The 17,676-nt window shown below is 40.5% G+C and overlaps 1 protein-coding gene across 2 annotated transcripts in view; it reads left to right on the top strand.

The window, feature by feature from the left end:
- Nucleotides 1–17,145, top strand: part of gatad2ab (GATA zinc finger domain containing 2Ab) — a 29,777-nt gene extending 12,632 nt beyond the window's left edge. The window contains exons 2-11 of one of the 2 annotated variants that reach the window (XM_061737738.1): nucleotides 8,043–8,351; nucleotides 11,598–11,724; nucleotides 11,942–12,073; nucleotides 12,300–12,371; nucleotides 12,561–12,677; nucleotides 12,763–12,972; nucleotides 13,125–13,374; nucleotides 13,491–13,897; nucleotides 13,975–14,197; nucleotides 14,507–17,145. In XM_061737738.1, coding sequence (XP_061593722.1) covers nucleotides 8,056–8,351; nucleotides 11,598–11,724; nucleotides 11,942–12,073; nucleotides 12,300–12,371; nucleotides 12,561–12,677; nucleotides 12,763–12,972; nucleotides 13,125–13,374; nucleotides 13,491–13,897; nucleotides 13,975–14,197; nucleotides 14,507–14,640 — 1,968 coding nt within the window. In that variant the 5' untranslated portion in view covers nucleotides 8,043–8,055 and the 3' untranslated portion in view covers nucleotides 14,641–17,145. The remainder of the gene's footprint in view (nucleotides 1–8,042; nucleotides 8,352–11,597; nucleotides 11,725–11,941; nucleotides 12,074–12,299; nucleotides 12,372–12,560; nucleotides 12,678–12,762; nucleotides 12,973–13,124; nucleotides 13,375–13,490; nucleotides 13,898–13,974; nucleotides 14,198–14,506) is intronic. The other variant, XM_061737739.1, reaches the window with a different exon arrangement.
- The last annotated feature ends 531 nt before the right edge of the window (nucleotides 17,146–17,676 follow it).

The raw sequence follows: 17,676 nt of genomic DNA, 5'->3' as shown, positions 1-17,676 counted from the left end.
GAGCCTTTTCCATTGATCCAGTCTCTGCGAACTGCTGGTCACAATAGCAGAGCCGCTGAGTGTAAAAAAAACCTGTGGTGTGAGTCCAGGTCACAGATTTCCATTTGCTTTCAAGTATGTGCCTCTTATCCTGCTTCCTTGTGCACATGCATGGTAGATATTCAATATAGATATTACTGCCCACTTGGAAAAATGCAGATGTATTGATTTGGACAAAGCTGTTTTGAAAAGTGAGAACATGGTACAAGCCTTTTGTATGCATATTTAGTTGATTTTAAATATTTTCTGCTTCCCCCTCAAGCTTTAATTTCCCAGCGTAAACAAAAGACCGAAGCATCTACCGGTACTTCTGCACAGTCTCTTGAGAGAAATTGGCACAGATAACTACCGTAATCACAGGATGGTGCTCCTCTACCTTTTTGTTACCTTCCTGTCATTTTCATTGATGTTGTCACTGGTATGGCTGCATGTTATAAGAGATAAATCTTCATCAGGTAGTTACACTGACATACAGAAGTCAGTAGTTTTAGAATTTTATGGACTAATACCAGTACTTATTTGTATTATTAATCTTATAGTACTTTTACCTTAATTTAATGGAACTTAAATGTATATCCGAGATCACCAATGCACAGCATCCTCATCTTTGTCTTTTTAATTGTTGTTCATAAGAAGGCAGGGAGAATTAAAATTTAATATACATATGATTAATTTAGTGTGCAAGATCAACCAATGGCTGAGTGGCTGTCTTGCACATGGTTGATAAAGGGGAAAATCAATCTCCAGAGAGGCTTTTGTGTTGTGAGAATTGAATCAGATAATGTGCAGGGTTGTTTAGATGTCTCACAGCAGGTAACACATTAGGTGTAAGAAAGAATTTAATTTATATCAGACATTTCAGAGGAAAGTTTTGCTGAATGTTGAAGACAGGAATTGAGACAGTGCTGCAGCTTCGTGAAGTTGATAAGGCGAGTGGTTTCAGTTTTCATAAATTACATTAATATTCTTAATTGAGATTTCAAAATGAACATTGGAAGAAAAAGATGAAGAATGAGAGAAAAATAATCTATTTAGAGAAGTTCAAACCCTGATAATCCCTTTTCAGGGTTTGTAATATTGCAGATATTGTTAGGGATATACTCAGCCAAGAAAATTAGTTTCCTTTTGTTTTCCTCCAAAATTATGTCCCGTTCATTCCAATCTTCTTCCCATGAACTATAATCTGCAGCATACAAAACATTTTTTTTTCACTTGAACTATATATTTATTTAAAAAAAAATTAACACATATTCTATCTAGCAGGTTACATTCTTTTCACTCTGTCAATGAAAATCTGTTAGTTAGTTAGTTAAAAGTTACAGTGGGGAGAACAAGCTTTTGATACACTATGGATTTTGCAGGTTTTCCTCTTGCAAAGCATGTAGAAGTCTGTAATTTTATCAACTCTTCAACAATCTAAAAGAAAAATCTAGTAAATCCAATTGTATGATTTTTTTTTTTTTTTTTTTTTTTTTTTTTTTTTTTTTTTTTTTTAAATGATTAATTGGCATTTTATTGCTTGACAAGTATTTGATACATCTGAAAAAAACTAAACTTGATATTTGGTACGGACACTGTTTTTTAGCAATAACAGATCAGACATTTCTTGTAGTTCTTCACCAGGTTTGCACACAGGAGTTTGGTCCACTCCACCATACATATCCTTCAGGTTTCAGGGCTGATGCTGGGTAATACTGACTTTCAGCTCCCTCCAAAGATGTTCTATTGGGTTCAGGTCTGGAGACTGGATGTTGAGATGCTTCTTACAGAGCCACTCCTTAGTTGCCCAGGCTGTGCCTTTTGGGTCGTTGTTTTGCTGGAAGACTCAGCCACGACCCATCTTCAATGCTCTTACTGAGGGAAGGAGGTTGTTGGCCAAGATCTCCAGATACATGGCCCCATCTATCCTCCCCTCAATACGGTGCAGCGAGTGGAGTTTAGACCAAAAGGCTGTATTTTTGTCTCATCGCACCATGTGACCATCTCCCATTCCTCCTCTGGGTTATCCAGAAATTGTCATTGGCAAACTCCAGACGGGGCTGGTCATGCGCTGGCTTGACCAGGGGGACTTTGCGGGTGCTGCAGGATTATCCATGATGGCGTTTTTGGTCCCAGCGCTCTTCAGGTCATTGACCAGGTCCTGCCATGTAGTTATGGGCTGTTCCCTCACCTTACCCATGATCATTGATGCCCCACAAGGTGAGATCTTGCACGGAGCCCCAAACCGAGGGAGAATGACCGTCATCTTGAACTTCTTCCATTTTATGATAATTGCATCAACAGTTGTTATCACCAAGCTGCTTGCCTATTGTCCTGTAGCCTAGCCCAGCCTTGTGCAGGTCTACAACTTTATTCCTGATATCCTTACACAGCTCTCTGGTCTGGGCCATTGTTGAGATGTTGGAGTGTGTGGAGAAGTGTCTTTGATACAGGTAACAAATTCCAACAGGTGCAGTTAATACAGGTAGTGAGAGGAGAACAGAAAGGCTTCTTAAAGAAGAACTAACTGATCTGGTGATCAAATACTTATGGCATGCAATAAAATGCTAATTAATTATTTCAAAATCATGCAATGTGATTTTCTAGATTTTTTTTTAGATTCTATCACTCACAGTTGAAGAGTACCTCTGATAAAAAATACAGACTTCTACATGCTTTGCAAGTGGGAAAACCTGCAAAATCAGCAATGTATCAAATACTTGTTCTCACCACCTTCCCCATGGGGAAAGTGGTCAAGGGTATTGGGCAGAGGAATTTGTTCAAAATCCAACAGAAAAGAAGTTGCTGTATAAATCAGATTTGATGATTATCAATCATATATGTAATTTTTTTTTCTTTACTCATGATTTTAAAGTTTGTTACAAACAGGACAAAAAAAATCCATAAACCTTTAACTTTAACCAAGTTTTTATATTTTTATATTTTGGCCAATGAAAAAATGTATGTCTTTGATTCTTAATTTAGTAGATTTTGTGTGCAAGGCATTAAACAACATTGAAAATGTTCTGACAATGCAGTGTCTCTTGCTTTTGTATTGTGTATTTTGGGCTCAGGTGAAATTTCTATCCTCTACAAAAGAAAATGACTTATCTAGTTCCAGGAATTGTTTTTTTTTTCTTTCCAGCTAACAGCTTGATTTTTACATTTCTGATTCCGGTGGAAGGTGGTCAAGGCTGCTGGCTGTGTGCTCTGGTAGCTTTAATTTTAGCCTCTTAGGCTTCATTGATCATGTGCCTTGTTTCCACAAACTTGTATTGGTTTATATGTGAGTTAACTGGAAACCCATTAAATCTTATGACACTACTGTGATCTCTTACACAAAAGCGCAAATCTTGCTGCTTTTTTTTTTTTTTCCTTTCCTCATCTATAATTTCAAGTGTTTTGAAAACCATTAACTCTTGGGGTGGATTTAAGAGAGACTGCACTTTGTTCCAAGAAGTTGGATATACAAAGTAACAAACAGGCTAACAAACTTTGCTTGGCAACCTTAACTACACACTTAACATTTCCTGCACGTGGTTGAATTAAACTCTATTCGAAATGAAACTGGATAGAAACACATGTTATTTGTAGGGCCTTTAGTGGAAAACATCTGAATATTTGCTCTACCATATTCAATAGCAGATTTGACTGATCAGAAATGGTTTGAAAAAAAGTTAATAAAACAACATCATTGTGGCGCTACGGCTTAAAGCAGTAAAGCAGAAATTCAAAACATTCCATGTCTTCATTTAAAAAGTGGGAATCTAGTGTCAAAGGAGGCTCTGAATAATCTTTTAAAAATTAACAGAATAATTTATCAGCTTTGTATTCCCTTTTTATGAAAATAATGATCCTATAATTTACACTCGCACACCTCATCATTAAATTAACAGGCACACCATATATTCTTGATGATCACATGTATATGTGATCTGAAATGGACAGGAGTTCTGATCAAGAATTGCAGTCAGTAAAAGGCATAACTCATCCTTAAACAGAAGTGCTATTCTTGGTTGCAGAGTTCCAGGCAATGAGGCCATGCGATGAGGTGTGGGTGCCAGTTCCCTCCAGGCATCTCATGGATGTGCTGATAGACAAATCTGATCTTTTATCATTGTTCTGTCAGTGCATTTGGTTTTCTATGGTGGATAGATAGGGGACCTTTCTGAAACTTCCAGGATAGAACTGGTTGATATGTTCAGGGTGTGTTCTTCTTTTTTGCATTTCATTGCTGATCCAGAAATCTGTGACTTCAGAATTTGACTGGATCCCTCTGGTCATCTTTGAGCTGTGTAAAGTCTAAAGAGTGAGGGTGCTTCATTTGTGAGCGTAGTTGGAACAAGTGTGATGCAACAATGAGCTCTAGTGTACTCAATCTCAGGTTGTTTTCACTGCTGATTCGCCCTCACTGCACACTAGATTACATTGTATCATTTTTCATTTAGCATGGTTTGTGTTCACAAATTTTGCTTTCGCTTCAAACCAAATGCCACATGACAACGGTCAGTGATGTCGTTGCTCAATAAAAGGATTGTCTGACCATCGTATTTCCTTGACAACATTGTGATATGACAACTATGCATTTTGACTCAAGAGTTGGTCCTTTTTTTTTTTTCCTATTTTTTCCCCCTATACCACTTAAGGCAAATTATACAGTTTGTAAATGAAGCACAACTTCTGGTGGAAGTTGTGTATCCATGACTGCCAGCGTTCTGCCAGTATCGTGGTGTGCTCCATAGTGTGGTTGCTGTGTTTAGGGATGAAGGTGAACAGCATGTGCACAGAGTTCCTCTGGGAAGACCTCAATCGTGCCATTGTGAAAACACCCTCAGATGGCCACAGGTGCCCAAATAACAAAGCACAACATATATGTATGGACAGCAATTACAAATTATTTATTTAATTATGGATGGACACCCTCCCCTTCCCCCCAATGCCTTGCAAACACAGTATCCAGTAAATTAAGCAATACACAATGCTATTTCTATGCTATGGGACAAATATAGTCGTGTGTTTTAAACCTTAAACTACAACCCTCTAACACCCTGGTAACACAAACCCCTTTTTTGACATGTAGCACACTTGAAGCAGTGGCTTTCAGCCATTCAGGCTTGGGTCACTTTTCTGTTAATGTTCCTTACTCATCATTCAGACATGTCAGAGCCATGGTGCCACATATAGTTAGTGTCATATGGGATTGGACAGTAATTCAAATTAAGTTAATTACCAAAGTAAAAAGATAACATTGATAGAAGAGGCTGAATTGTATTTGTATTGTATTTGATCTCACAATTGTTAGCGAAGATGTTATCAGGTCAAGGACACCATAGCAGTTCAGAGTTGGGCTGTGTTGTCCCAAAATGTCATATATGACTAACATTTTTATCTGCTGTCTGATTGTTGGAAAACAGCATATTAAAAATGGGGCTATGGAGATATGACTGTGCCTCCTCAGAGGGGTATAGTCATTTTGAAACTGATATAGTTCGTCACCACATCGTTACATCAAGAGCATTGTGGTGCCATGATGACGGTTGTGCTTGTTTAAGTATTGTGTGGTGGTGCATGCAGAAATGCACACCCACACACAATATGTCATCTCTGGCACATAGCTGCTTCTTGTGTCCACCTGGACACATCTGTGCTTTCTGTGCATTTTGGGTTCCAAAATTGATTGTTTTAATTGGCTTTTCTCCTTACCTAGCATGTTTTTTTTTTCTCCTTTTATCCATTTTATTCATACCTTTACCATAAAAATATAGTTGAATGGATGAAATGCAGCTTTAATGCAAATGATATGCAGTGCTTTTTAAAAAAAAAATAAAAATTTGTAATCAAAGCAATTGAGTTTTTCACAGTTGTTTTTAGTTTAGTCTATATGTTACTAGACTCAAAGTTCAATGACTTGTCAACTGTGATTCTTAGACATCGTGTTTTACCAATTATTAATAAAGATGCATTGCTGGTCCTCAGTAGTGAAACCATCTGTGATTCATGTGCTGTCCTCCAACTTGACTGCGTTTAACTTTGAATAGTGATGTAAGCTTTTGTCCTATTCCTGTCCTTCCCAAATGATCATCTCTTTGAGCTACATCAGCATTTAGTTTTTTCTCTCATCACCATGCAGGGTGTACCTAAATCGCATGCTTTTTACTTTTTCCAAATAACAAATGCATATTAGTCTTGAAAAATCATTTGGTTTCTGTTTATGGATTTCTTTGCAGACACTGAACCCCACATTGCTCCCACTGCTTAAAATCCACCCATTAATGGGTCATGAGCCAGAATCCTCAAAGTGATGGTACTAAGCCTGAATAAATGTCAGGAAGGGCATCCAATTTAAAATGAACATGCAGGACACAATGATCTACTGTGGTGACCCCTAAAGGGAGAAACCGACAGAAGTTGCTTTGCTACACAGAAAATGTTGTTGAAAACATTATATGCAAGAGATCATTTTCTTTACATAGATCTTTACACAAGTGTTTACAGACGAGTGACTCATTGCAGGTTTTTCTATTCATTATATTTATTTGGTGAACTGTGGTCTTTCACTCTGAGGTTGTGGTGAACAGCAGACAAAACATTTCCAGATGTTTACTAAGACCAACAATGCTGAAAGGCTTTTTTTGAACAGTAACTGGATATTACTTTATGTTGTGTTGAGTGCTACAGAAGTAAGTCATGTCAGTGAGTTGTGTTTGCTAGCTGTGTTTTGGAATGTCTAAAGACAACTTTTTTTTCTTTTTTTCCACTCCTGCCTTGTTTCATGTGTGGTTTGTGCTTTTGACGTGTTCCCTCTCCCTCCCTTCTTGCCACTCTTTCTCCACGGGTTAAACCTTCCCCTTCTCTCCATCTCAGGCCAGTTGGAACTGGTTTTTCAGGACAGTAATTTGCCTCTCATAAATTTTTGACGATGCGGTCATGAGCTGTGATGATGTACTCACCCTTAGAAAAACTGTTTATAAAGGTGATATATTTTTACATCAAATATCAATTCAGGTGTGTATTTAAATGTTCCATCATGAGTACATGGCCTATATTGTTGTTGTTGGATGAATGTTGCACAGTGTTCTGCACTACTTTTTCATGTAGATGACAGGTTTTTCTCAGAGCAATAAATGCATCTCTCATACTCTGCCGTTATTTTAGTGAGCCTTGGCTGAGCTTTTTGGGGTTCAGGCAGTGGCACAGCATATCCATGGTTGTCCACATATAAATATAGATCTGCTGCAGGTTTTTTAGTTAATAGCTGAGTCGGTCAAAATTATTAAATGTTAACAAGTTTAAAATAAAATTCTTTTGTTTTTAAAAGTGACTCTTGTATATAAAACCCTTATTGCCAGAATCTAGGGGAAAAAATGTATAGCACTAAATCCCAACATGGACAACAACATCCAATGCCAAACTAGGATGTACAAACTGCCTGCTCATATAACTTTGTGGTAGAGAGGAGAGCAGTAGTTTTGACATTACTCAATAAGATTACTCAATAATAAATAAAGAAATCATTGTTTTTGTAAAATCAGCTCATTGTTACTATCAACATAATCCTCGCTAAGCTGGTATATCTTTAATGTGTTCAGTCTCATCATATGGAGTGTTTTGTATATTTATTTATTAAGTATTTGTGCTTCATCAAATCAAAACATCTAGAGAGTTCACTCATTGCACAAACGTTCTTCAATGGGGAAAAAAAAAAAACAACAAAAAAATATCCTTGCCCAAGGACTCCTTCTTTGTAGCTGGACATGTATTGTCTCCTGTATTTCCTCATGTTTTGTAAAATCCTCACCTGAATCTGTGCTTCGCACTAAGGATGTATAACACCACATTTCATGTAACATGTTATTGTATGTGTTGTTGAAGGATGAATTAACTGTGTTGAGATAACCTCTACCCAGCTCTCAACTCTTGAAAGCTTTGTTATTTTGCAGTCAAACCTTGTTTGCTTGTTTCTTTGTCGAGTACATGCATTTAGATTATTATTATTTTTCTAAGAGTTTGTTCTCCATCTCCAGGGTGAGAGCAGCCATGTCAGAGGAGGCAGTGCGTCAAACGCGCAGCCAGAAGCGGGCTCTGGAGAGGGACAATGAATCTCCTGACAGTTCCCCGGAGGACATGGACAACAAACGGGTTAAGCTTGAGACAAGTGATACAGCCGGGGCCCCGTTGGACCAGGAGGGACCTGGAGCTGAGGGCGTCAGGTTGAAGAGTGAGCAGGCTGCTAAGGTAGCAGCAAACATCCTAAAAGCTGGTGAAGTGAAGGCTACCATCAAGCTGGAGGTGCAAACTGGAGATGAACCTGTCGACATGAGCACATCTAAAAGGTGAGAAACAGAAACTGTTTTGGTTTGGACTTGAGCTGTTTTTGTACATTTATAATGCTTGTATGTCAACATGTACAGTTTGTTGGCCCCTGAAGAACATACAATAGTGTCTGTGTGTTAAACTCAGAAAATAAGCTCTTTTTTGTTAGGTGTCAAACTGAATCCCAGAAGGGTCGGTGTCCTGCATGTTTTAGATGTTTCACTGCTTTAACACACCTGATTCTAATTAATCATTGTCACCAGCTTGTCATCAAAGTCTGGATAGTTCTGTTGATGACACAGTCACTTGTATCATGGTGCAATGAAGCAGGGAAACATCTAAAACCTGCAGGGACACCGGCCCTCGAGGACTGGAGTCCGACACCCCTTAGCCATTTCCTGCACTTGTTTTGATCTAGTTATACATATTTGTCTTAACATAAACCCTTCACAAGAACTTCCAGCGTGTGGGTTGTTACAAACTAAGTTGTATTGGCGTCTATAAGAAGCAAAGAGTATGTTTCTCAGTCAGTCTTGTTGTTATGCTGATCATGTTAATTCACAAAGATACAAAATCAGTTATCTGTGGCAGAGTAAAGATCTGCCTCTTGTGTTATTTAAAAATACAATACTTTATTTATGGTACTGAAGGCCTTGGACTTCATGCATGCACAGTGGGTAGTTTTGTGTATAGTTGTGTCTATTGGAGTGTCAGGTTTCTCTCCAAATTTGTGCTGCTAAATGGTCTGACAGGAGTCATACAGGAAGACACTGTGTGGGTGCCGACAGGCTGCCCCCATTATGAAAACTTTGAGGCTCCCAAGGCCTGGGCTCCATTTTCTCCCACAGCAGCACCTGAACTCTGCCTCACACTTCTCACAAAATGAAGGCTATGTGTCACAAACTGGTTCCAACTGGCCGTTGCTATGGTTTCCACGTTGGAAGGAGCAGTTGGAGGAAGGAGGGGCCAGGAGGGGTGGTGGGTGTGTCACATGACCACAAGCAGAAATGCCTGATGTCATGTGATGTGCGTTTGAAAGAGCGATTAAAAACACACACTGGTGTGATAGCAGTTGGTGGAACAGAGGGGTGATTCAGCTTAAAGCGTGTAGGCTGTGGGCCATCATAATTACACACGTGTCACCTTTGGCCTCGGTCCAAACCTCAGAATGTGTTAGTGCTTCCTCATTGCCAAGGGATTTTTTTTTTTTTTTCATTTATTTTTTTATTGTTATATATGAAGGCCATTGTCTGTAACGGGTAACTGTGTAAAATTATGGCTGACATAAATGTAGGACACATTTTATGTATCCCAGACTAAGCTGAACTCGAGCCCAGTAGTGGTTACTGAGACACCCACTTCTCTGTGAAAGTATTTCGTATACTGTTTGACCCTGTGTATACCTAACTGTCAACAATATGTCAATATTTGGGGGTAACAATATTTAGGTCCATTGCGTGTTCATGGCCTTGCTGTTTCCATGACCTTAAAGAGTCTTGTGAAGCTGAAGCTGGCACTCCACTGAACGGAGGATCCCACTGTACCTCATAATGACTGATTCAGCAATCCCATAGTGGGTCAGTGTGAAGCCATGATTGGGGAAGCCGAGGCATGCAGAAACACTGGACCTTACATAACCAAGCTGGTGTGTGTGGTGATGCTTGTGTAAGCCGCTCTCAGTGGTGGGTAGCAACGCGTAAGCTCGTCACTGTCATGTCAGTAGCAAGGCCAAGTCAGTCAAGGTGCTGGGTTATGCTTTGGTGAGATGGACAATGCCCTCGTGTCCTCTGTATCATCACAGCATGCCCCTCTCACTCAAGTTTTTGTACACATAGGGGAAACATTTCCCTTCCTGGCTTTTGCTTGGCTTAAGGAGTGCAATCATTCTCAGAATAGCAGTATTGTGAGTGGGCCAGGATATTTCTCCATTTAATTGAAACAAAATAGGGAAGTATTTTACTGTAACAAGCGGTGAAATGCATTAACAAGGTTTTCATTGAGATTTTGGCAACAGATGAGGAAAACTTATGATGATAAATGCAAATTCAAGTTTTTGTTGCGTTTGCTCAATCTGAAATTGTTGTGTACGAAATGGTGTTGTCAGAGTTGACCTTAATGAACTAAGCTGGCTTTCTCTCGAGGGGCGCTGTTGAGGAGAAAGAGGATAGCAAAGAAGTAGCTCTGGAGACAGGAGAGCACAAAATGAAGAAAAAATGAACTGAGTCAGTGAGTTGGAGTATAAAAGATGAACAAGCAAGGATGGGGGAGGGTTGTGTGAAGTGGTGACTGAGTGAGAGTGAGTATACACAATAGGTTGGCTCCTGGCCATTTATTCCCCTCCCCCTCACTGTCACCTCCCCAGTGTCTCCAGCGGACCTCCGCTCCGCTCCGCTTGTGACTCTGATATTAGCAGCTGGGAGGGAGGGGAGAGTCGAGGCCCAGGCTGTGCTGATCCAGCTAGGCCATAGGCCTTGCCATGGAGGTAGGGGAGGGGTGAGGCCCTGTCTTGGTGGTAAACTGGGTCTGATCTCAAAGCCCTGAAGCCTTCGCTCATCAGAGGCTGAACAATTATATAACTTGGCTGCATAAGCACATGCATAACTCTACACAAACATCTACCCTCTCAAACTGTGAAATTGCACTTCAGCTCACCTGATGCTATACTTTTTTCATTACCACTCAGACTAAATCCTTGCAGGTCCCCCCACTGCAACAGTGACTGATGCAGTCTTTCCACATGATCCATGTGTTGTGACATTACTCTCACTCCCATTTCTTTAGCTTCCTCCTCTCTGGATTAATGAGCATGTAGCTCGCCTCTAATCACCTTTTGTTCTCTTTGGTCACCATGGAAAGCCTCTTTAGTTTATTAAAGCTCTCCAGCCTTTTTGTCTTCAATAAAACAATTGCAGAGTAGTTCATTTTTGAATTTTATTCGCAAGAGGTTTTTCTGTTGGCATCAGGAGGTATGTTGAGATCATGGTTGTACCGGCCTTCCTATGCCGCCATTATCCTGTTACTGATCTTTTGGTTGTTCTTGTGTGTCCCAGCACATGTTCACACCTCAGCAGGGACGGCGCAATCATGATTACATACCCCCATCTGCTGGATGAACAATAAAGCTGCACGTGTTGTTGTTGTTGTTACAAGTACACTACAAAAATATTTGTAGGTGGCGCGAAATAGAATTTGAATTCTGTGTGAGCTGAGATTATTATTATTATTATTATTGTTATTGTTATTATTATTATTATTTCTCTCCTCAGTGAAATTAAGAAGGAGCAGCAGCAGCCACCTTCGCCAGATGATGTGATTGTGCTATCGGACAATGAGCCATCCAGTCCTCTCATGAATGGCCACTGTTTTACAAAGACTGACACAGAAAAACTCATGGTAAGAAAAAATAAGTTCAACATTTTAAACAGATGTACACTGTGCTGTCTGAAAACACTGAAAATACCAGATGGAAAGCATGCAACCTCTACATCATTCTTTTTTGATAGTTGATATTGGCGATGAAAGCATTGGTTTGAATTCATCCTGCTCTGTGAAAATGCTTTAATTTTTTCTTTACTGAGTCGGGTTGACCTGATCCTTCTTGTACATGCAGAAAAGTTCACCTGAAGAAAGGGAGCGCATCATCAAACAGCTGAAGGAGGAGCTTAGACTCCAAGAAGCCAAACTGGTTCTCCTGAAGAAACTACGACAGAGCCAGATCCAGAAGGAGAGCACTGTATCGAAGGTAAAAGTGAAAGAAAATGTTGAGTGCTGGCAAACCAAACCAAACCAACTCCACACACACACACACACACACACACACACACACACACACACACACACACACACACACACACACACACACACACACACACACACACACACATACATTATCAAGAATAAAATATTTAAAAACCATTTACCACTGCAATGATTCTTAATGTGATGACACCTTTTCTCTTTGTGTCCAGTCAACTGGCTCTGTAGCTACTCCTCCTCCTTTGGTGAGAGGGAGCTTGACATCAAGTAAAGGAACCCTTCAGGTAGCCCCTTTCATTCCTTTCCTTGTCTTAAAAAATAGATGAATTAATCTAAAGATTATTGTTGTAAGACATTTTGTGAGATGTTACACTAATATCAAGGTGGATTCTGTCAGATATACAGGTTTTTTTTTTTTTTTTTTTTTTAAACTGTTCTGTCATTTAAACCGGCTGTTCATGTTGTGTTTACAGGTGACTGGCCGTAGCTCAGGAACAGTGATCCCCCCTCCCTTAGTGAGGGGAGGACAACATGTTCCATCCAAACACAACTCTCAGATCATCATGCCACCTCTGGTCAGAGGCGCCCAGGTTAGTGTGGGACTATTACGTTTGACATGGTACTCGTTTTTAAATGCTGCTTATTGAACTCTTCCTTCCTTTGTGCATCCACCAGCCTATTGCAGTGACTCCCCAACAGATAGCCAGTCTGCGCCAGCAACAGCACCAGCACAGCGGGTCGGGCCCTCCCCCACTCTTACTCGCTCCCAGGGCCTCTGTGCCCAACGTCCAGGGCCAGGGCCAGAGGATCATTCAGCAGGGCCTGATCCGGGTGGCTAACGTAGCCAACAGCAATGTCATGGTCAACATCCCTCAGGTGAGCAGAGTATGTACAAGTCGTCATGTTCATTATTTACAAGAATCTCATTTATAAAAAAAAATAAAAAATCAGTGAAAGCATTAAAAAGAAAACAAAATAAAACGGATCTACATAGCTTTTAATTCTACATTTTCCCTTTTCTGTGTGTTGTTGTTCAGGCTTCTCCAACAAGCCTAAAAAGCTCTTCAGCTTCCCCCAACTCTAGTATCAACGACTCTCCAGCCAGCAGGCAGGCAGCTGCTAAACTGGCGCTGCGTAAACAGCTGGAGAAGACACTGCTGGAGATTCCTCCACCCAAACCTCCCGCGCCTGAGTTTAACTTCCTGCCTTCTGCCGCTAATAATGAGTTCATCTACTTGTTGGGTTTGGAGGAGGTGGTGCAAAAACTTTTGGAGATGCATGGCAGGGGTGAGTAAACGTGTGCACATCAGTGATTAGTTGGGAATTTGCAGTATGCTGGTTAAGCTAACTGCAAAGTGTAGTGTTTAAAACTTTTGTGTAAATGAATATTATCTGCCATGTAGGTAATCTGGGCCCAGCTGCTGGATTGGCCAGCTCCATTTCCAAAGAGCCATATTCCTGTGCCCAATGCAAGACAGACTTCACCTCCCGCTGGAGAAAGGAGAAGGCTGGGACCATCCTCTGTGACCAATGCATGTCGTCCAATCAGAAGAAGGCCCTGAAGGCAGAGCACACCAACCGCCTGAAGGCAGCCTTCGTTAAGGCCCTCCAGCAGGAGCAGGAGATCGAGCAGCGTATCCTCCAACAGGCCGCCTCCTCTTCCTCCTCGGCCTCCCCTGGCTCCAAAGCCATTTCTTCGTCCTCTCCGTCATTGTCCAAGAGTGAGATGCTGGTGTCTCAGCATTACAAGCAAGTCCGGGCTCCTATGCACCACAGATCTGTGGGCGCACACCACTCTGCCATCAAGCAGGTGAGGAGGCCATTTGATTGCAGTGATGTTCGAGAAAGTTTTGCCCCAGCACTCACTGATCTTCCCTCTCTGTACAGAGTCAGCTGTCACACAGCATCCAGTCTGCAGTGAGCTCCCGTGGTGTGGCACACTCTTTCACATCCTCTCAGCTGCAGAATGCAGTGACAGCAGCTGCGCTGAGCAGTAGGCCGGATAAGCATGGTGCAGCCCGCTCATTGCACCAGGGGGGAAAGGTCAGCGCCGGCAGCAGCAACCAGGGAAACATGGTGGCCTGGAGGAAGCAGGGCAGCGGAAATGCAGGTATTGATGCATGATAATAGCTGAGGCAGTAAATGCACTTAATTTTTCTACTTTGTCCTCCTTTGTTTGGATTACTCTTCTGTACAGTTGATCTTCATTTTATCTTTTCTCTGAATTTACTTTTAGAATTGTAATTTTTTTTTTATTTTAGTGTGCAAACTTAGACCTAAAATCTATAGAAGTGCAGCTTTTACTATGGTGAATTTATTTATTATTGTAGCTTTTCCTTGTGTGGCTTTAGGGTATATCTGCTTAATGATGATACCAGTGCCAAGTATATTGATGCCCTCTGTGTTTGGCTCCTGACAGGTGTGACCATGGCCTATGTGAACCCCAGCTTGTCTGCTCACAAGACCTCCTCTGCTGTTGAGCGTCAGCGGGAATATCTGCTGGACATGATTCCCTCCCGTTCGATCTCCCAGGCTGCAAACACATGGAAATAATGCAATCTTTTTCCCTACTGACACAATTACTATTAGCTTAATATCAATAACAACCATTGTCATTATCATTCTAACGTTTTCTATGGACTCTGCCTTTGGCCCTCACGGCCGCTGTGGAGAATAAGCATTTTCTTCTTGTTGGCTAGAGGTGGTCTTGCTCCTCTTTGCCACCTTCTTATGCTACCTTTTTCCTTTATAGATTTTGGGTACCTTTTTGTGAGGATTGGAGTTTAACATGGGTGAGTTCAGATTCACTAGCTTCTCCAGCGATGTTGCCTCTCTTTCCTCCGTTTATTGCTCAAACCTCCCATTTGCACCAAGAGGAAGTTGCCACAAAAATGCTTGAGTTCCCCTGCCTCTGGATTAGGCAGGGCTAAGTAATAATCACTATTGTATCCAATAAGATCTTCGCCTTACGTCCTGCCCTCTCCAGTCTGAGCCAGTCAGACTCAAGCCTGTGTGGCGGCTTAACTGAACTGAACTAAACCGAGGACCTCATCACAGGGATTGTTGAGCTTTGAGGACCATCCATAAAATAACTGCTTCAGCTTTGCAAAAATGAATAAGATTATAAAAGGACTGTAAAAAATAATAACAAAAAAGGATCTTTATCTGCACACAGACTGCCTCTTCTCTCCAACCTCTACAGCGTGTGTAGTAGAGAAGATGATGTGTGTTGGATTTTTTTTTTCTTTTTTTATTTTGTATGGCTGAATGCTAAGATTTTGTCTTTTCGTATGTAAGTCATAAACTGTGTTTGGAATATTGTGCTCCCTGACACTTTGGAAGTGGCCTCTTGTCGAGGTCTGAATTTACAGGCTAATGTTACTGTTGAGGTGGTTTTACATCTGCTGGGTTCCATGTTGTGGCCTACTTTTAAATACTTTGTTTGTGCTAAGATGAAGAGGAAAAATAAAGATTGAGGTTTCACTGACTTATGTAAAAAAAAAAAAGATGGAGCATATGTGTGGAGGACTATTCTTAATGAATACTGTAAAATAAACCTTCCAAAGAACTAGTGGAGCCCAAATGGAGTCCCTTCTGCTAGAAGGTTTCTAGTTTATTTGAACCCTCTCTGAATATAAACATGAATTCATGCTGATCTGAGTGGGTGTACAAAATGTCAAATTTTTGACATCATTTTGCTTTTAGTCATAGGTTGTGGTGCATTTTTTTTTTTCTTCTATAGACAAAACTGTCTGAATTTATTTATAGGGTTAGTAAAGACATATGCTTATACCCGCCCTGTGTTTGAATGGATAACAAGTTAAGATTTGTTCTCTTATGTGTCAAGTGGCTCCCAGACAACCTAGAATTGGTTTGAGAGAAGCTGGACAGCTTTCAGAATGTAGTTATGCAACAGAAAAAAAAAACAAAAGCCCTATAGCAACAAATGACAAAAACACCTTAGTCTTTGACTTTAAGGTGTGTGTGATTTCGTTCAGGTCATTCAGTTGAGCTAACTCTGCCTTTCACTTGAGCTATAGTGCATTTTTTATCAGGTTGCAGCAGCACAGGATAAGCTACAGCAGTACAAAGTGTCCCACGTTAAACAGCAGGTCGCCATTGCTCATAGACTTGAGTTACTTAACGATTTTTGTCTTCGTCTTTTACTCCAGTCTCTGGGGTGGTCCAGTTACATCAGGTGTACCCCTCAGCAAAGTCTTCTGCGTTTTATGTGACCTTTTTGGAAAATGTCCATCTTGAATTAGTGACGATAGTGTTCAATTTGCTTGATAAATAATGTGTAGGTTGTTTTAAAAAAAAAAAATCCAGACATCTGGCTGACCACCCTAGCACAATTTTTTTCCCTTTTCCACCAATATCTTATATCTTACTATTTTGGTTAAACATTCTCACATTGGAATAGCATTATGTCACTGCTGACCATACATGTGGCACGTTGCCGGCCCATCACCTCACTCTAGATGTCAGTGCATCTGTGATGTCATCTCCGAGTCCTGCCCTCCCATCTCTCTCTCTCAGGTGCCTCAATTACACCGGCACACTGCATTAGGTAAATGGGCATACGTTGAAGCATAACCCTTTGTGTTGGAGTGTCGTCACTGCACACCAGGGTTTCATTCAGGGTGCTGCATCCATACAGTATTTAAATTACTGAAAGAAATGCAAGCATACAAAAATTTAAATTAAAATGCTTGATAATTTCATTTTTCTGTATCGATGTCGCATCGGGAAATATTCCAGGCTGCAGTACATTCCTAACTGGCAAAAGTAGCGGCCCATGTCTTATGGAAGTAAAAATAAGCAATCTGGAATGAGCCCTGCTAAGTGTATAACCCTGTGCTGTCCTGACTACTGCCTGCTGCTGCTGCTGGGCAACAATATCACCATTCCTCTTGTTTGGGGTCATCGTGCTGCTATACATGCAGTGCAGTTCAAATGGAAAACAATGTATGAAAAACAATTTTTTTTTGGGACTTTTTTTTTCCTGCTCTATCAAATAATAAAACTAATTTTAACCCCACTCTCATGGTTGGTTTGTCTATGTTAAAAGTTTTAATGCATTATAGAAGTCCAGCAAGATGTGTGTTGTGGGACTTTTACATACTGTGGGTAAAAAAACACACACACACACACACACTCTCTCTCACACACACACACACACACACACACACACAGTGTAAAAACACTTGGTCTGCCTTTTTGGGTGAATCATAATAAAAATAATATAATGCATTCACCTAGGTGTGTGGCATCAAGATTAATCCACTGTTATTCTAGTTTTATATTTTGTTCACCTCAGCCTTTAGCAACACAAAAACAAACAAACAAAACGCGTTTTCCCATATAAGATGTAAATATAATAATAATAATAATAATACATTTTATTTGTATGGCGCCTTTCAAGATACTCAAGGTCGCCTGACAGAGCAAGAATACAACAATAATAATAGTTGCCTGCAATTGTTTTCTACAGACACTAGATGGCAGCAGAGCTCTTTACTCGGACATGATTTTAGGACGCACTTCCTGACATGTTTTATGGTGGTAAAGTGGAGTTTAGAGTTTATA

The sequence above is a fragment of the Cololabis saira genome, chromosome 13, assembly GCF_033807715.1.
Source record: "Cololabis saira isolate AMF1-May2022 chromosome 13, fColSai1.1, whole genome shotgun sequence".
Classification (NCBI taxonomy): Eukaryota; Metazoa; Chordata; class Actinopteri; order Beloniformes; family Belonidae; genus Cololabis; species Cololabis saira.
This window is presented reverse-complemented; position numbering and strand designations above follow the sequence as displayed.